The sequence below is a fragment of the Guyanagaster necrorhizus genome (assembly GCF_019112545.1).
Source record: "Guyanagaster necrorhizus MCA 3950 unplaced genomic scaffold BT62scaffold_18, whole genome shotgun sequence".
In the NCBI taxonomy this organism is placed as follows: domain Eukaryota; kingdom Fungi; phylum Basidiomycota; class Agaricomycetes; order Agaricales; family Physalacriaceae; genus Guyanagaster; species Guyanagaster necrorhizus.
In genome coordinates, this window is record NW_025064897.1 from 732,013 (window position 1) to 748,281 (window position 16,269).

The 16,269-nt window shown below is 48.4% G+C and overlaps 9 protein-coding genes across 9 annotated transcripts in view; 4 read left to right on the forward strand and 5 right to left on the reverse strand.

Moving 5' to 3' along the window:
• Nucleotides 1-1,174: 1,174 nt before the first annotated feature.
• Nucleotides 1,175-1,994, forward strand: BT62DRAFT_900378 (uncharacterized protein; the record flags this gene model as incomplete). Its single annotated transcript, XM_043183419.1, has 2 exons — nucleotides 1,175-1,689; nucleotides 1,745-1,994. Coding segments are annotated over 2 exons (765 nt in total), but the record flags the coding sequence as incomplete, so codon positions are not given.
• A 1,673-nt stretch (nucleotides 1,995-3,667) lies between these two features.
• BT62DRAFT_246142 (3-hydroxy-acyl-CoA-dehydrogenase) lies at nucleotides 3,668-4,927 on the reverse strand. Its single transcript, XM_043180211.1, has 4 exons — nucleotides 4,726-4,927; nucleotides 4,424-4,664; nucleotides 4,198-4,359; nucleotides 3,668-4,146 (listed from the first exon to the last, which is right to left on the reverse strand). Exons 1-4 carry the CDS (start codon nucleotides 4,761-4,763, stop codon nucleotides 3,826-3,828), a joined length of 762 nt encoding a protein of 253 aa, XP_043037981.1. The 5' UTR covers nucleotides 4,764-4,927; the 3' UTR covers nucleotides 3,668-3,825.
• A 165-nt stretch (nucleotides 4,928-5,092) lies between these two features.
• On the reverse strand, nucleotides 5,093-6,008 carry BT62DRAFT_981697 (3-hydroxyacyl-CoA dehydrogenase; the record flags this gene model as incomplete). The annotated part of the gene is made up of 3 exons (XM_043189619.1): nucleotides 5,093-5,413; nucleotides 5,486-5,909; nucleotides 5,971-6,008. The coding sequence occupies 3 exons, from the start codon at nucleotides 6,006-6,008 to the stop codon at nucleotides 5,093-5,095; spliced, it is 783 nt and encodes a 260-aa protein (XP_043037982.1).
• A 1,705-nt stretch (nucleotides 6,009-7,713) lies between these two features.
• Nucleotides 7,714-8,269, forward strand: BT62DRAFT_899973 (zf-DNL-domain-containing protein; the record flags this gene model as incomplete). The annotated part of the gene is made up of 2 exons (XM_043183390.1): nucleotides 7,714-8,066; nucleotides 8,119-8,269. The coding sequence occupies 2 exons, from the start codon at nucleotides 7,714-7,716 to the stop codon at nucleotides 8,267-8,269; spliced, it is 504 nt and encodes a 167-aa protein (XP_043037983.1).
• BT62DRAFT_987915 (glutaredoxin) lies at nucleotides 8,168-9,039 on the reverse strand. Its single transcript, XM_043190087.1, has 4 exons — nucleotides 8,965-9,039; nucleotides 8,640-8,917; nucleotides 8,515-8,585; nucleotides 8,168-8,457 (listed from the first exon to the last, which is right to left on the reverse strand). Exons 1-4 carry the CDS (start codon nucleotides 8,989-8,991, stop codon nucleotides 8,372-8,374), a joined length of 462 nt encoding a protein of 153 aa, XP_043037984.1. The 5' UTR covers nucleotides 8,992-9,039; the 3' UTR covers nucleotides 8,168-8,371.
• A 774-nt stretch (nucleotides 9,040-9,813) lies between these two features.
• On the forward strand, nucleotides 9,814-11,438 carry BT62DRAFT_246066 (uncharacterized protein). The gene is made up of 3 exons (XM_043180210.1): nucleotides 9,814-10,035; nucleotides 10,089-10,898; nucleotides 10,952-11,438. Exons 1-3 carry the CDS (start codon nucleotides 10,029-10,031, stop codon nucleotides 11,317-11,319), a joined length of 1,185 nt encoding a protein of 394 aa, XP_043037985.1. The 5' UTR covers nucleotides 9,814-10,028; the 3' UTR covers nucleotides 11,320-11,438.
• BT62DRAFT_971218 (AICARFT/IMPCHase bienzyme) lies at nucleotides 11,427-13,894 on the forward strand. The gene is made up of 8 exons (XM_043189011.1): nucleotides 11,427-11,494; nucleotides 11,553-11,679; nucleotides 11,729-11,805; nucleotides 11,856-12,347; nucleotides 12,401-12,634; nucleotides 12,687-12,862; nucleotides 12,918-13,046; nucleotides 13,098-13,894. The coding sequence occupies exons 1-8, from the start codon at nucleotides 11,479-11,481 to the stop codon at nucleotides 13,647-13,649; spliced, it is 1,803 nt and encodes a 600-aa protein (XP_043037986.1). The 5' UTR covers nucleotides 11,427-11,478; the 3' UTR covers nucleotides 13,650-13,894.
• BT62DRAFT_952330 (HD domain-containing protein) lies at nucleotides 13,617-14,995 on the reverse strand. The gene is made up of 10 exons (XM_043188230.1): nucleotides 14,792-14,995; nucleotides 14,706-14,738; nucleotides 14,633-14,649; nucleotides 14,497-14,568; nucleotides 14,400-14,443; nucleotides 14,285-14,343; nucleotides 14,153-14,227; nucleotides 14,052-14,094; nucleotides 13,973-14,002; nucleotides 13,617-13,918 (listed from the first exon to the last, which is right to left on the reverse strand). The coding sequence occupies exons 1-10, from the start codon at nucleotides 14,888-14,890 to the stop codon at nucleotides 13,743-13,745; spliced, it is 648 nt and encodes a 215-aa protein (XP_043037987.1). The 5' UTR covers nucleotides 14,891-14,995; the 3' UTR covers nucleotides 13,617-13,742.
• A 40-nt stretch (nucleotides 14,996-15,035) lies between these two features.
• Nucleotides 15,036-16,269, reverse strand: part of BT62DRAFT_245809 (uncharacterized protein) — a 1,980-nt gene continuing 746 nt past the window's right edge. Inside the window, exons 7-13 of the mRNA XM_043180209.1 lie at nucleotides 16,102-16,152; nucleotides 15,971-16,051; nucleotides 15,877-15,918; nucleotides 15,772-15,828; nucleotides 15,455-15,712; nucleotides 15,342-15,397; nucleotides 15,036-15,283 (exon numbers count right to left, since the gene is read on the reverse strand). Of these exons, the coding sequence (XP_043037988.1) occupies nucleotides 15,223-15,283; nucleotides 15,342-15,397; nucleotides 15,455-15,712; nucleotides 15,772-15,828; nucleotides 15,877-15,918; nucleotides 15,971-16,051; nucleotides 16,102-16,152 (606 nt within the window). The 3' untranslated portion in view covers nucleotides 15,036-15,222. The remainder of the gene's footprint in view (nucleotides 15,284-15,341; nucleotides 15,398-15,454; nucleotides 15,713-15,771; nucleotides 15,829-15,876; nucleotides 15,919-15,970; nucleotides 16,052-16,101; nucleotides 16,153-16,269) is intronic.

Genomic DNA, 16,269 nt, shown 5'->3' on the forward strand with positions numbered 1-16,269 from the left:
GCATGCCGTCGCTTGAGTAGTGAAACAGACTCCGACCCTGACTCGCTGGACCCGTTGGATTTCCTCTCTTCGCCCAGTCGAGGGGACGATGGCATCCATTTTACTGCAAAAGATGGCACGAAGCATCAGTGGGACCCAAATTTCCCACCAGACAAAGATAAAGCGCTGAAGGAGCTACGTTTCACCAAGAAGAAGAAGAAGAAGAAGAGTGAAGATGGCCCCTCGACGGAGAACTGTTCGTCCAATGTCGAAGATATCTTTGATCCAGAAATGCCACGGAAAAAGACGTACGACGCAGGTGGAAAATCGAACGCATCGTCTTTCCAGTCTACTCGTACTACCGGTGCTACCTCTGCACGCCGTGTTACATCGCCACCAATCGATATTCCTTCAGGTAGCGACAAAGAGGAAGCTCCCGTGCGTCCTAAACGTCAACCAAAGCCATTTCCCGGTCCCTCAAGATCTCAGAGTCGCGAACCTAACGCGTCGCCCAGATCTTCGCACGAAGACGGTGCTTCGCCTGTCTCTAAACAGAAGGCAAAGAAGAAGAGACCACAGCCTCAGAGCTTTCCTGCAATTTCTCCTCTCCATGCTCGCAAGGAAAGTCTGTCTAGGTCTACATCTGCGACTCCGACGAAGTCGAAGACCGTTCAGCACCAACCGTTTCCAATCATTCTTCCCCTTTCCTCTCCTGTCACTTCAAATAGAGCCTTGATTCTTCCTTCACCATTGAGCACGCCTACCAACAAGAAGCCGATGAAGCTGGGACAAATAACAGTGCTGCATCTGCCGTCCCCCTTGAACTCTCAACAATCAACTATCAACGCCAAGGGAAAAGAAAGGGCTGTCAGTCAGCCGACTAAAGGGAAGAACCAAGGAGAAGATGTTGCTAAGTCGAAGAGCTGGAGGGTCGTTGATTCTGAAGAAGTTTCTGTTGATGAGACGAAGCCCACTCGACGACCGCAACCGTTTCCTGTTACTTTCAGCCCCCAGTTGACACCACGGGCACCCAAGCGCTCTTCCGATGGTCTAGAGAGTGACACTGATAAATCGCGGAAGAAACAAAGAGAGCATATGTATGATTTTCATTTAACTCTGATGCGGAGATACAAATTGACCATAGCAAGCAGCCTAAAAACACTTCCTGACGTTGACTTAGATGACTTAGATGAAGATGACGCCGTGGCTGATAACGCCAGTGAGTTGCTTCGCCAAAATTGCTATCAACCCCGCTTATTCGCGTGCAGTCTTTCTGGATCCTTCTATCGACCCCAGGATGCTCTGTCCTTATTGCGACACGCGTCTTCCTGATCGCCCCACCCCCCTTCTGCGCCGACTTCTCGCCAATATAGCGAAAAAGTCCCGGCCTAGCCCTCGTCCTACGAATCCCTTGGGCCGAAAAGCTCCATTAGAGGTCTTTATCGCCCTATGCCAGCGACACCGCTTTGAAAGCGTCACTTTGCCGGAAGCAGAGCGCAACGGATGGCCCAAGGAAATCGCATGGGCGAAATTAGAGGGCCGAGTACAGAAGATGAAGCGCGAATTGCGTGCACTGATTTCGGATCGAAACGCCCGCAGCAACAGTATTTTTTGGACGGAGATCATGAAGGAAGTCAAGGCGAAAGGTTCGCGCGCCGTCGCCGGGGTGAGAAATCAGTTCGCTACCTTTGAGAAAACTCAGCCCGGATAGTGAGTCTTTTTGCGTTTAATGTGTCTGTTTAACCTAATGTTCCGCGTGGCCTAGTTATGGTGAACAGGGATCTGTTATTATATACCAAACATTGTTCAATCTGTTCCCGCCTGCATCTATTCACCCCGACCAGGTGAAACCTTTGACCCCCAACGAGTTTACGCAAAGAATTCTTGTTCCAGAGGTTGCGACGCGATTAATCCGTCAAGACATGGGAGTTTCACCTTCGAAAGCGGTGAAAATCCTCCGAGAGAGTGCCAGTTACGGCGTGGCTATGTTCCCTGAAGATGGCGGTGGATGGGGAGAGAAAAAGGATGATGACGCTATGGGCGTTGCGGATCTGATGGTTATGGCGCGCGCAAGAAAGAGACGAATTGAGCTGGAGCGGGAAGAAAGGGAGGAGGAAGAAATGCTGAAGAGGATGCAAGAAGCAGAAGCCATGAATGTGGATCTGGCTCCGCCTTCCAGACCGAAAACCAAGCCTATCTGTAAACACAAAGCTCAGGCCTCGACGGACCCTACTAGCGAAAGTGAGGCCGTCTCTGAATCGGAAGAATTGAAGTTCGAGAATTTTGTTTTGGGATCAGACGACCCCGACCCCGAACCGCAACTAAGACCTCCGCCTATGTTTTCGGATACCGACGACGACGGCGGTATTAGACCTTCTGGCGTGGACATCAGTTCCTCACCTCATGTTGACATTGACCTTACGCGAGATTCACGTTCCCGTAGCCTTTCTACTTCGGATGCTGAGAGTACCACGTCCAAGAGCACCACTAGGACGCGTGAATCAAGGGCGTATCGGCGTCTACGCGGCGGCGATCCCCCCTCGGATGCAGAATCGACAGCGTCGAAGCAGCTGGCCAAGTATAAATCCGAGGAACGGGATACTAACGAGGAAGCTCAGCCGCGTCAGGCCCCCGTTAGGGTAGTTGATAATGCTGATACCCCACGCCCTGCTGCTCCCACATTCCCTCTTCTTCTCGCACGTGGACGGCGAGCTGGGAAGTAAGCGACTGTGCTTCTTCATTTTGCCCGTGTCTGACCAGACACCTCATGGACAGCGCTAAGCCCGCGGGAGAAAGTTTTGAATGGCTGCTAGACTGAATCCCCGTGGCTCTAAGTTACTAACTTTGTATATTGCTGTATTGAAGATGCCAATTGCTACGTCGCGCTTTTAGAGTATGGCTACTTGTTTGTTGTGCACCCCGTCTTAACGACGTGTCTTAGAAATCAAATTCGACGGCTCGTTCTGGAATTTCTTTCGTCGTGGGACATGCTACGAGTTGGAAGTGCTTCTCCATCCTGTGGTTTGAATGCAGCCTTTTTCTGAAACCGATGGACAAGAAAGTGACTAGAAATGGTTACTTGACCGACACCACTGAGAGTTTTCCAGTCTTTTCAGCGTCGTTATCACAGTCACTGCTGTTCTCCGACGTGTGGTCCTCCGTCTTGTCTTACGTCCTTTGACACTGTCGTCCCTCGACAGCAACCTTCTTCAGTGTTTAATTCCCATCTTCTCTTACTTAACGAACTTCAAAACTTCTTGATGACGGAATCAAGACTAGATCCTGATATGATCACAGTCCGAGTCCGAGCGAGCGTTGACCTGAAACTTGCACTCTTTCCGATTCTGTTTCAGAACGGATGCCGTCTCGTAGCTAAGGCATGTAGTTGACCTCCGAACACCTTTCTTGATGAATGATACTATCATCTCATCCATCCCACTGATGTCGCAACCATCTATTCCGTACTATTCTTGATCTGCACTTCATCTCAGTAACATTGCTATTTGTCAGGAATGCATGAGATACCTATTATGCCGGCTATTCAGAACCGTGAAACGGTCGGGTTTGAAGGGCAGAGCTTTATCTCCCCTTCCAGTCCACTTTGAGCACTTCAATATCTCCTAGAATACAATCTAGGGGTACGTACACCAGTATTGCCATCGTCGTACTACATTGTAGACACCGAACCCCTCCTGGCAATAGTAAAATCTTGGAGTTTACAACGTGGTGAGGTAATACATTGCAGTGTTCTTCTATCATAACCCGAGGGTATCAATCATAAAGGCGGGAACATAAAACTAGATACATGCCCGAATCCGAGAAACCATCAATATCCCAATCAAATTGTCACAGCTTGACAGGAGTTCTCGTACCTCCAGTCAGCTTTATTGACTCTCCATTAACGTAGCCACACTCCAACACCCATTTCACGGTATGTGCAAACTCTGATGGATGCCCAAATCTTTTGGGAAAAACCACAGCCTTATCCAACAATGCCTGCTTCGTGTTTGAGCAGAAATGGTCGGTCATTGGCGTCGTGAACGATGACGGAGCGATCGTGACTACACGAATCGCATACTTCGCCAATTCACGGGCCATGGGTAGCGTCATCGACCGTATAGCACCTTTCGATCCGGCGTAAGCGACCTGCCCCACAAGTCCTTCATACTAAATCGGCATATTAGCATTTGGTCCATAAATTAAGGGATATACACTGACAGCAACCGTGCTGGATACCATAATGATTACCCCGCGTTCTCCATCCTCTGACAGAGGTACATGCGCCAAGTATTTCATCGCCAACTGGGTAAGATGAAATGTACCTGATAAATTAACCGAGACGGTTGCATCCCATACTTGACTGGCGTTGACGTTATTCATCTATATGGATTTCCGAGGTAAAAATCAACGACGTAATACGTGGCTGCATTAAGCGCTCACTTACTAGTCCTGGAACACCGATGCCTGCGCAATGAATGACACCACCCAACGGCGCTCCTGTCTTTTGCGTCCATGTCCCAATTTGCTCCAGCGCGATAGAAATCTCATCATTCTTAGTGATGTCCGTCCTGAGCGCGAGCAGTTGTGGTGATGAAATGACTTTGGTAATGTCCTTGTCGAGAATGGATACAAAAGCGTTGGAGTGTAAAAGTTCGTTGACTGCAGCGAGACCAAGCCCAGATGCCCTGCAAACGAATCAGAAAAAAACGAGCATAGAAGATGGTAGATACGCCAGAGCTAGCTTACCCTCCGGAGACGATAAAGGTACGATTTTCAATCTTCATCGACGGGTATCGCAGACGCGTCGAAAAGCATGCTCACTGTATATGTAGTATACGCCAGATTAGGAGGATCTTGCAGTGATTCATCATGCTTTCCGTCAGATGTGCTATGATTGGATCGGTATTCCACGGTCAGTGTTGCGATCGGTTCCAAAACTCCTCCGATGATGCAAATTTTCCCAAAGGGACGCATTACTTCCGGATATGGGACGATTTTGGCTATGCAGCAATCATATTACAGCCACGCGTAATAATACAAAATCAGCATTTGAATGCTGCAGGATGCAACTAGTAAGTGAGATAAGAAAGTGTATTTAAAATGGCCTTACCCTTCACAGTTTTCCTGGTAAACGACCTGCACCACTCAATCTGATGGTTTCTCCATTGACATATGCACACTCTAGCACCCATCGGACCGTCTTAGCAAACTCGTCCACGAGCCCAAACCGTCGGGGGAATACCAAGCCGCTATCTTTCAAGTTTTTACGCGTGCGTTCCGGCATGCTTTTGGTCATGCTGCTCTCGAATACACCGGGCGCGATGGTAACGACACGGATACCGTGCCTCGCCAAGTCACGCGCCATGGGTAAAGCCATGGAGCGAACTGCGCCTTTCGTGGCCGCATAAGCCGTCTGTCCGGGCTGGCCTTCAAACTGATCCGAAAATTAAAATTAAAAAAAAATATATCAGCGTGATATCTACACGGAAGGTCTTGTGTTACTCACGGCGGCTGCACTTGCGACCATTACGACCACCCCGCGCTCGCCATCACCATCTTCTGGTTTGACATCCACGAGATGTTTCAAAGCCAGCCGAGTGAGGTTGAACGTACCAGTGAGATTCACAGCAATCGTGAACTCCCACAGATCCAAAGCATGAGGCTGGTTATTCGCACTGAGAATCTTGGCGGCCGTGGCGACACCAGCACAATTAATCACGCCACCTAGTGGGGCCCCTGTCTCCTTGGTCCATGACACGGTCTGCTCCACTGCACGTTCAATTTCTGCGAGCTCAGTGATGTCTGTTTGGGAGTACAGGACGGCGGTATTGGCAGCAATGTCAGAGGGGGGAGGTGTTCGGTCAACTATCGAGACATATGCTTTGGAACTGAGCAAATCTCGCACTGTTGCGAGACCAAGTCCAGACGAACTGTTTAGTAAATAATCATTCGTCGATGAAACAATGTAGAAGTGATTCAGATGTTACTGACCCACCGGAAACAAGAAATGTTCTGTTTTCAATTTTCATCTTGTTCTAAGGGGAGGCGAATGGAGGCTGTGGTCGACTCGGACTTGTTGGAGAGCCAGTGAACGGGATTGACCGGCATGGGGCCCAATGAGGAAATCACCTCTGCGGAAATCAAGTAGTCATTTACAGGCCCGTCTCTCCATGCGCGCTTAGAACTAGACTACTTTAACACCGGCCCCCGCCCCACGTCAATTGGGTCTTGTTTCTTCAGAAGAGGAGGCCACAAAAGGCGTAATGCTTGGAATCCCGAAAATTACAAGCTAAATTACCATAAAAATTTCGCTCTCGTAATTTGAGTCACTCTGATCTATTCTGATAATATTTCTCTTAAGATCTGCTGGATGATCATCATCGGCGGCTTCAACACCTCTCCAAACGCTAATCCAGAAAGGTCCAGCATTTCTTAGATCGGCAGCAATTTGTTGCACCTAGATGATAATTTTTCTTCTCTGCATGTGGCGGGATTACCCTACGAGCTGGTGGGTTTCTTCGACCCTTTCAATTATCAGTATCCGAGGCTGAGGACCTAGAAGCTCGGACTCAAAAGACGACCAGGCGAAAATGCGCCCGTTCCGCAAAAGGGCACTCCTGTCGATAATACTTCAGCAACCACACCGGCGTGGCCTTCTTCTCGTGCATGCACTCTGGTAGGCGTATCACATCCTCGAAAAGTAATTTTCAGCGACAGGGCATTGGTATGTAGTCCAGGGAAGACCTAGGAACAGGGATGCGAATTTGACCGGTAGTAGACATAATAATGTAACGGCGATTCTGCTATATGGATAGATATTGACTTGAAGTTTTTCTCGGCAGAACAGTAAAGACACGTACTACAATTACGGTTGATGTTTGCAAAGAGAGTTCGTAACGTCTGGTTAGACGCTCCAACAGACAATTCAGAATTGAAAGAGAAAACTGTACTGGCCGCAGCAAGTGTAGCGATCAGTATTTGACTTGATGTTAACTCCAAACAATGTTTCGCTCCGTTTCATGGTGACTGTGTAACATACCGCGCCAAGTGAGTACTTTGGTACCTCGGGCGTTTTTGCGAAGAAGCCATGCGGCTACAATTTTTTTTATCCCTACGAAACAACATATCGAGACTCACAGTGCTGGGACGGCCCAGGAAAGTTACCGATCCGATGTGACTAACGTATGGGCATATTTGCTGGAATCTGCGAGATACAGGACACCGCGTCTTCTTTTTTTCTGACCGACGCCGGACGGCGACGAAGAACCACCTTGGGCGGAGCACATGCCACGGAACCTAGAACGATGTTCACAATTGAAAATAAGGGGTCCCGAAGCGAAACAATTAGCTCACCCCGACAGCTTGGAAATCCGGGTCGCTTATTAGAGGGGGGGGAACATGATCAATCAATAAAAGGTGAAAAGAATTACTGACCATGTTGTATCCGAAGAAATGTGTGAGTCATCAGAATCCTCCGTTCAATTTCAATTTGTAGTAAACATCGACAGCTGCGCGGTGGCAAAGACCCTTATCAACATTGAGTCAGAGAAGCACTAAGAAAGCCAATAGAAAAAAGAGGCATCAAGGACGGAGGGAGTTCAGTCCAGCCTGAAATTCTCTCCCGGGATTGGCTAGAATGACGGTGGGAAGTCACTGGCAATCCTCGGCCCGGAGTTGGTGCGTATCAGCCGGCTTTCTTTTCACGCCTGTTTTCAACCACTACCGGCTCCTGCTATGCTACTATCCAGGCTGTTTCGAAATACAGGAATACCACCTCCTCTTCGGAGTCTCCTCGTTCCTCATGCATCTCTCCCACCAAACGTCAAAGTTATGTTTCGTCTACGGCTGGGAGGATCTCGACTGCAAATGGCGTCCCCATTCCTAAATTCACGACACTATTCTACACCTATAACATCATCAACAGAGACGGTCACCTCACAGAGGCTTCCCGAAGCCATGGAGCAGCGCCTGTCGATGACTTTTACATGTACCGTGACGGATTGCAACACACGCTCCTCGCACGAGTTTTCGAAGCGTGCGTACACGAAGGGAATCGTCATCGTCCAGTGCCCAGGCTGTAAGAATCGGTGCGTGATACTTCAATAAATGATATTGCTGCTCTAACGGAGTTCTTTCCAGGCATCTCATTGCTGATCATCTTGGCTGGTTCAAAGAAGGCACCGAAGATGGAAAACTACGGACTGTTGAGGACTTGGTTAAAGCCCGAGGAGAAAAAGTGAAATATGGTCGGGTTGGAATGGATGGGGATATCGAGTATGTTGATGAGTAGACGCAAGAGGTGAGTACGACTTATATTAATAATATAAGTTCTACGAGCCAATCAATTCCTTCATTAACAGTGATGTTCATAGATAACGGGAGACAACAAGTTCTATGCCGACGACAAGGTAGATTCTTCCACCTTGGGGACGACCTCATTCTCCGCCAAAAGTTTTTCTAATTCACCCGATTGGTGCACTGCGAAAGAGTTCATACATTAGAAATAATATTAACATCGGATGTATCATTACTCACTCGATATAAGGATGTCGCATCCACCGACAAATTCCCCCTTGACATACAATTGCGGTATCGTAGGCCATTCGCTATAAACTTGTGATCAACACTTTGAGTAACGTCGAAGCGGCGCGGTAACGCACGAAAACTCCTTTATCGCAGTTCTGAGCTCCTGATCCTCCAGGACATCAAACGTCTTCATTTTCTCGGTTGGAACGTTATGCAGATCCAGTATTTGAATCGCCGCCCGCGAGAAACCACACTGGGGGTAATCCGGAGTGCCTTTCATGAAAAGAACGACTGGAGTTTCGGTAATAGCAGCTTGGATCTTCGACCGTACTTCTTGGGATAGAAAACGTCGGCAGCCGGCAGTTCGACTTGAAGTCAAGGCGGTTGTCACGGAGGACCGAAGCAAGCCCGTCTGCGGAACGTAAGGAATGAGATATCATCCAGGTCACCAAGACACACCGAAGACCTAATTACAGCTCCAAACATTTTTGACAAGAAAAATTCGAAGAGTAACGATGAGAAGGAAACGTGGAATGTATGCAAGTCCCGTCCCGAGTCGCTGAGTGAGGAAATAGATCACATGACCGGGAGATGAAGAAATGATGTCATCCTTCCGAATTCGTAAGACTTAGCTCAGTATTGGCTCCGCCCAGCTCAGACCTATAAAGATGTGGTATGCAACCAAGATTTTCAAGTTTCAACGCGTATTTTATGCTGCCTCATGCCAAGAGGGGAGCGATAAAGAGATGGATAAGGTAACACTACAGATGTCGGATTTCCTTTCTACCTCTCTATCTTTATTTTACAGAAGGCACAACCATGACTACATGTACGAGAGAGGCGTCCTTCCTTCGTTCCGTGGCCGTTGCCTTGTGCATTGAATTGTTGTTTAGTCCTCTCCCTCGTGGATGTTTTGGCTCTGGTCCATGCGGCTTCTTCCGAGTCGCACCGAACAGACGCTGCGACTGCTGCCGAGCCCTGCCTTACGATGGAATGTTCTTGAATAAAGATCTGGCTCTACCAAGCACCCTCTCGTAGGATAACGCAGAAAGATTCGGTGGGGGTGGCTCGGATGGCAGCATCAACCTATCGACATCGTGTCCATGGGACAAGCGAGCTTGTTAATCAAGAAACTGACGGAAACTGTATAACAGAGGCCCGAGGTACGCAAATCATAACTACGTTGAAAAGAAAAAGAAATGCTGACTGGAACTCAGAATGTATTGATTGTGATAGTAGAATGCGATTTTATCCTCATGTCCATGGCGGCATAACACCACCCCTCAACAAGGTGTCGCAATATTGATATCTCCTGAAGTTAGTTGCATATGCTTGCTCGGAATTCATAATTGTCATTGCCCAGAGCATAAAGCCCTTTTCAAAAATAACGTCAGTACCGATTCGGAATGATGGGCGTTGGTCATTCGATCATTCGTGACCGTTATATATAAGCCTCAGGCCACCTTAAATGTCTGTATAGACTCTATTCGTGATTTACAGAGTGATCCCGCTCCCTTAGGAGGATGAACGGTAAGCAGCCTTTCTAAATGTTTGAGCTCACTTCCGACAAACATTGACCGCAGTCATGATACCCGAGATACCCCAAGAAATCATATGCGCTGTTATCGAGAGTTTGGAATATCCCAAGGACATCGATACCTGGAAGTCATGTTCTCTTGTCTGCCGTACATGGCGTCCCGTTGCTCAGCAATGCATTCACCGGCAGTATACCTATCGCTCCGAAAAGAGTTTTGGATCGTGTCTTTTAGGCGCATCTGAGCCCCCTACCTTCGCATCCATGATCCCTTACCCCAATATCCTCCGCTACATCCGATCTTTCAGAATTCTTGGAACGTCCTATAGATGTCTCTCGTCTCCACCGCTCCTTCAAAAAATCATCAGCCACCTTGCGCGAGTAGCGAATGTTGACATAGGATCATTGAGCATGGACGACCTGCCCCCATCCTACGGTGGCATCCCCGAGCTTTTCCATCTTCCGACGATCTCCTCCGTCCACCTCGCTGATTCAGTGCTGAGGCCTGTGGATGCGGAGGCACTGTTCGAGAACTCGTCGTCGTTGAAGTATCTTAAGCTCACACGTACTGAGTTCTGGGAGAGCGATTTCCCAGAGCGACAGAGATCACAATCTCCGTCGCATCTCCGGAGTTTGGATATTCAATTGAGTAGCAAGTCCCTTGGTGCATTCCAGAGTTGGGTCTTGCATTCAGGTAGCAGCGTTTCCTTGGCTCGGCTGAAGGTGTTGCGGCTTCGTGATGCAACGGGGCCGCGTATCAAAGAATTGGGTCCGCTCTTTGATGCTGTCATGTCCTCTCTTGAGCGTCTGGAGTACGAGCAAACGGCAAAAGGGAGTGTCAACTCATTTGGTAATGCAGGTGCGTTGCTCTTTGTTCTTTGTTAAGATCTGGCCTAACATTCGTACTTGCAGATGGTCAATGGGATGAGTTCCCTGACAGCATAGAGAATCTGAACCTCCGATCCTTACTGGTATCGGGCTACTTTTCTTCTGACAGTACTGCACAGAAAATCTTAAGCTTCGTCAATGTCGCCACCAGGCGGTCGGCACGTCTGGATTTCGTGGAACTTGATTTCATTGTCCTTCACGCAGATTATAGTGATGCATACAGTTGGTTGGGTATCGAACAAGTACAGGGTGAAGTCAGGACAGTCGGTAAAGAAGTGTCGATAGAACTGTTCATGGTTACGGAGGGTTCCGAGTCCTGCATATGGGTGTCGAAGGAGGATAAAAGGTTCTCGAGGAGCACAAAAGCCCTCTTAAAGCTCAGGCTTCTATGACATAGTGTTCTTTACAATTTTTGTCTTTGATTTTCGTGCATAAGAGAAGATCTGAATCTTATCGGATAAAATGGTCCGGATCGCGATTTTTTTTTTGACATTTACCTCAAATTTATATTTACATATTCTTTTACCGATTACCACCACGACCTGAGCATCATGTCGCAGCCTATTGGTCCTGATTTTCCAGTATCCCAGCTTCCCAGTATCGCTGAATGCTCTCATTTCTTTAGCTCTTCTATCCGTCTACGACAAAACGGATCTGCTCGAGCTTGCTCAAGGGCTCAATGCTGCCGGAGTTCGTCTGCTCGGGTCTGGAGGGACAGCGAAGAAGATCAGAGATGCTGGGATTGCCATTGAGTGCGCATTCTTATCATTTTTGGTGCTAAAGGAAACTAAGAAACTGTAGAGACGTTTCTGACATTACGAAAGCACCTGAAATGCTAGGCGGAAGGGTTAAAACACTTCATCCGGCTGTCCATGGAGGTATCTACGAAGATCCCACGCCTTGCTGTCATACTAAAGTCAATCCGCAGGTATCCTCGCACGAAACATTCCCTCCGATGAAAAAGATCTCACCGCCCAAGGCATCTCACTTATCTCCGTTGTCGTCTGCAACCTCTACCCCTTCTCTTCTACCATCGCCCAGCCAGACTGCACCCTTGCAAACGCCGTAGAGGAGATCGACATCGGCGGCGTCACCCTTCTTCGTGCAGCTGCCAAGAACCATGAACGAGTTTCAGTTCTCTCTGACCCAAAGGACTATGCCGAGTTTTTGCAGGCGTGGAAGGACGGCAAGGGTGACGTCGGACAAGCTTTCCGGAGCAAGCTGGCGTTGAAGGCTTTTGAGATGACGGCAAAGTACGACGAGGCCATTAGTGGGTATTTCCGTGAGCAGTATGCTTCTGGAGACCTACCTAAAGAGAAGCTCGCGGGTGCCGTCCAGAGGATTCCCCTTCGCTATGGTGCGAATCCCCACCAAAAGCCGGCTCAGGCCTTCGTAACCGAGGGAACGTTGCCGTTTAAAGGTGATTTGGGGTTTTCTTGGTGTTTGTTTTTCGCTAATGTGTGAAACGTGTAGCACTATGCGGATCTCCGGGATACATTAATCTCCTGGACGCGTTAAATTCCTACGCGCTGGTGAAGGAACTCCAGCAAGCCCTGAACCTCCCAGCGGCTGCGTCTTTCAAGCATGTCTCTCCTGCCGGCGCTGCTGTTGGGATTGAACTGAGTGAGACTGAAAAGAGCGTTTATGGTGTTGATGATTTAAAGGTTCCTCTCACCCCTCTCGCCTCTGCTTATGCCCGCGCTAGAGGTGAGATGAATTAACAAGTGCGAAGTCATCGTTATTGATCACAACCGTACAGGTGCCGACAGGATGTCATCATTCGGAGACTTTATCGCTCTCTCTGCACCTTGCGATCTCGCGACGGCCAAAATAATTTCACGCGAAGTTTCCGACGGTATCATAGCTCCAGGATATACTCCCGAAGCCCTGGAAGTTCTCTCCAAAAAGAAGGGCGGTAAATACTGTGTCCTTGAGGTTTGTCTCCTCTTCCCTCCTAAGACCTGCCTTGTCAAACTCAAATCCTACGCAGATTGATCCCAGCTATGAACCACCCGAAGTAGAGACCAAGCAAGTATTCGGTATTAGCCTTCAACAGAGACGCAACAACTGCAAAATCGATTCCAAGCTGTTCGAAAATATTGTCACGAAAAGCGAGGAGGTTTGTTGGCGCTCCTACTCCCGCTCATTCACCTAATAATATCCTCAACAGCTTCCTTCCTCAGCCGTTACCGACCTGATCGTCGCGACTCTCGCACTTAAATACACCCAATCGAACAGTGTCGCGTACGCTCTTCATGGTGCCATCATCGGCCTGGGCGCGGGCCAGCAGTCCCGTATCCACTGCACCCGTTTGGCTGGTGGGAAAGCCGATTTGTGGTGGCTCCGACACCACCCCCGAGTTCTCTCCCTCCCGTTCAGGAAGGGCGTAAAACGCGCCGAAAAGGCCAACGCTATCGACCTCTTCGTCGCTGGTGAGGTTCTTGAGGGTGGCGAGAAGGAGCAGTGGGAGAGTCTGTTCGAAGGCAAGGTGGAGGCTCTCACTGATGCTGAGAAGAAGGAATGGGCTGCCAAGTTGGATGGGGTGGCTTGTTCAAGTGACGCGTTCTTCCCTTTCCCCGATAATGTGCATCGGGCGAAGAAGAGTGGAGTAAGATATCTAGCGGCACCCAGTGGAAGTGTTATGGATGAGGAATGCATCAAAGCGGCAGACGAGCATGGCCTTGTCTTTGCTCATACATCATTGCGGCTGTTCCACCATTAAAAATGGGCATTAATGAAACACGAGGGGAGTTGCAGTAGTTAATACAAGTGTATTGGTAGTTAAATAGTGATTTGGGGTCGAGCATCTGTGACATCATAGTAGGCTGTTAAAAGCTGGTTGCTGCGGTTCGATGGCTTTCCATAGTTCCTTTCGCTCCTTCAGTAAATCCCCACTCCACTCGCGGACCTCGGGGTGTCGTACTTTGGGAAGGCTTGTATCGAAGAATGTTTGTAGATTTCTGGCAGTGTACGTTCGTTCGTATTCAAAGGCTGTCAAATAAATCTGAGCCTCGGGAAAGTGAAGGGGTTTAAGATTTCTTCTACCTTGAGAGGCCAGCTCAAAGCGGTCTAGGTCTGAAGGACAGGTAAGAAAAGGAAAACACATATCTAAAATTCGGTGCACCTTTGACGAATCGTGCTTCCGGTGTTTTCCCATCTTCATATTCCTGAGGACATCGATTTGGTAAACGGGAAAGCATACTAGGAGAAACCCATGAATCAAACCTTCCACAAGGCTTCTATCCTTTGGGCAGCTGGACTATTATGTAGCATTTCATGTATGAAATTATGCATTGCTTCCTGAAACACGGGGACCCGAATAAGCCCGTCTGCCTAACGATCATGAATCATCCGTACCTCTTCAAGCCGCAGTTTCTCTGCTCTGCTGATCCCTTCCCGAGGAGTGATATCGCCGACTGAGACCACAAAGTTCAGTTACAAGTGGCCGTCGTTGACGGACTACTAGGCTTACCCTGTGCCTCCGCGAGGTCATGAACGACACACATCATCACACATCTATTCCTCTCTAGTCAGTCGAGATCCGGACCTGCGACACCACGGCTGCATACTTTGGTATATCTAGTTTTTCATCCGAGGTGCACATAGCGAGAACTGCCATTCTATACATGTGGTCGGAGATGCTAGAGAAGGAGGCCAGCAAGAGATGAGCATCGGTATGACGAGGTAGATGAACTGGCGTTCTACCTTTCTGGCCTGTCAATCTATCGCAAAAATTCAGTTCACTCTTCGTCTGCAAAATAGAGAGAGAGAGTCGCACTCCGTAATCAATCCATCCCGTTCGTTTTTGCGTCTAGGTATCGGTATGGAAATCTTTTTTCTACGACATTACAGGTAGAGTCATACCTTCAGCCGTTCAAGAATATGAAAGAAAGCAAGTCTGTCCCCAGAATCGTCCCCAGATGAAGTATAAAGAGGCGGGAAGACGCGTTTTGATGAGGACATCGTCGTTGTATGGGAAGAAGGTATTGGGTTCCTAAATAGAAGAAGCTATTACAGATGTACGCATGCTTGCTTCAAGTTGATCAAGTTGATCCTTCCGTATCTTGCCCGGGTAACCAAGTACTAGTGGTTTGTTACCTGGTTCTTTGCCGCGGACTTCTTACACATACTTTGGGTACCGGGTAACACATTCGGTCCTAGCATTCCTTGTCCTACTACATGCTACATGGTCCGTATGTCGATGATAAAGAAAAGGTCTGTACCACCAATCAATGATAGTAAAAGGTATATATCAATGAGGCGCAGTCAATAGCTTAAATCCCTCCAAATCGCATTCAGAGATCGAGACCATCATCGAGTATCAGACGGTTGATGAGTCCACGGCGACCAAATCCCCTAAGGAGACGAGCTGTCATCAACAAAAATACGCAGATAAGCCAGATGGTCGACAAACCTGTTCTTCAGATCCTCGAGCAAATTTGAAATCACAGCATTAACATCACTCTCGTCCTTCTGCGTGTAGGAACAAAGTTAGAAATATATCAGACTCAATACAAGATTGCATACCGTTCCAGAAGTCTTCTTTTTTGATGAAGTAGATGTTGTAGACGTCGCAGCTGAGTTATCGGCGGCAGCTGTGGCCGTAGCATCGGCATCTACAGTAGCACTGGCGTCTGCAGTCGCACTGACAGCCGCATCAGTAGCAGCAGCCGCGGCGTCGGTAGCAGCGCTGACGTCGGTAGCATCGGCATCTGTGGCAGCAGTTGCATTTACACTGGTCGCGGCCGTCGCATCGGTGGCAGCACAGTTATTAGCAGTCACGGTCTAACAATAACGAATCAACAACTTTCCAGGAATACTTTCAACATCAGAAATGCACGAACAAGTGTGACAGTAGAAACAGCAGCAGCTGCGTCCGTAGAATTGCTGGAGGCGTCGGCCTGGTACTCATCAGACACGACAATAATAACCTGGATGTGCAAACTTACCGTTGTCACAGTCGCATTAGCGGCAGTATCGGTAGTCGCAGCCTTGAGAATGTTTACTTGAGTAACTAGAAAAGTGACAAAGAGAATGTCTTACGCTGTCTGTAGCATTAGCAGCATTATTCACGGTATGTTTCTTATGGGCCTTATCACTAATATCAGGAGTACCATCCCGAACCTGAAAGCATATTCAGCAAATGCGTCCCACTGCCTTGTAACAACACGCACGGGGTGTTTCTTATGGGCCTTTTCAATAATACCAGTGATACCATCCCGAACCTAAAAGCATATTCACCGAATGCGTCTCACTGCCTTGTAACAACACGTACGGGGTGTTTCTTATGGGCCTTTTCAATAATACCAGGAGTACCATCCCGAACCTGAAAGCATATTCAG

What these genes read in the sequence shown, in the direction of transcription:
- BT62DRAFT_246142 (XM_043180211.1), bottom strand. Translation starts at nt 4,763, where the DNA reads ATGAAGATTGAAAATCGTACCTTTATCGTCTCCGGAGG. An exon ending in ACCTTTATCGTCTCCGGAGG is followed by an intron (nt 4,665 to 4,725) that starts GTAAGCTAGCTC and finishes ATTCGTTTGCAG; the next exon opens with GGCATCTGGGCTTGGTCTCG. An exon ending in GCATCGGTGTTCCAGGACTA is followed by an intron (nt 4,360 to 4,423) that starts GTAAGTGAGCGC and finishes AAATCCATATAG; the next exon opens with ATGAATAACGTCAACGCCAG.
- BT62DRAFT_987915 (XM_043190087.1), bottom strand. Translation starts at nt 8,991, where the DNA reads ATGTTTGGAGCTGTAATTAGGTCTTCG. An exon ending in GAGCTGTAATTAGGTCTTCG is followed by an intron (nt 8,918 to 8,964) that starts GTGTGTCTTGGT and finishes TACGTTCCGCAG; the next exon opens with ACGGGCTTGCTTCGGTCCTC. An exon ending in ACTGCGATAAAGGAGTTTTC is followed by an intron (nt 8,586 to 8,639) that starts GTGCGTTACCGC and finishes ACAAGTTTATAG; the next exon opens with CGAATGGCCTACGATACCGC.
- BT62DRAFT_246066 (XM_043180210.1), top strand. An exon ending in CAACTCATTTGGTAATGCAG is followed by an intron (nt 10,899 to 10,951) that starts GTGCGTTGCTCT and finishes TCGTACTTGCAG; the next exon opens with ATGGTCAATGGGATGAGTTC.
- BT62DRAFT_971218 (XM_043189011.1), top strand. An exon ending in GATGCTGGGATTGCCATTGA is followed by an intron (nt 11,680 to 11,728) that starts GTGCGCATTCTT and finishes AAGAAACTGTAG; the next exon opens with AGACGTTTCTGACATTACGA. An exon ending in TGCTTATGCCCGCGCTAGAG is followed by an intron (nt 12,635 to 12,686) that starts GTGAGATGAATT and finishes ACAACCGTACAG; the next exon opens with GTGCCGACAGGATGTCATCA.
- BT62DRAFT_952330 (XM_043188230.1), bottom strand. Translation starts at nt 14,890, where the DNA reads ATGTCCTCATCAAAACGCGTCTTCCCGCCTCTTTATACTTCATCTGGG. An exon ending in TGACCTCGCGGAGGCACAGG is followed by an intron (nt 14,344 to 14,399) that starts GTAAGCCTAGTA and finishes TTGTGGTCTCAG; the next exon opens with TCGGCGATATCACTCCTCGG. An exon ending in GGAAGCACGATTCGTCAAAG is followed by an intron (nt 14,003 to 14,051) that starts GTGCACCGAATT and finishes CCTGTCCTTCAG; the next exon opens with ACCTAGACCGCTTTGAGCTG.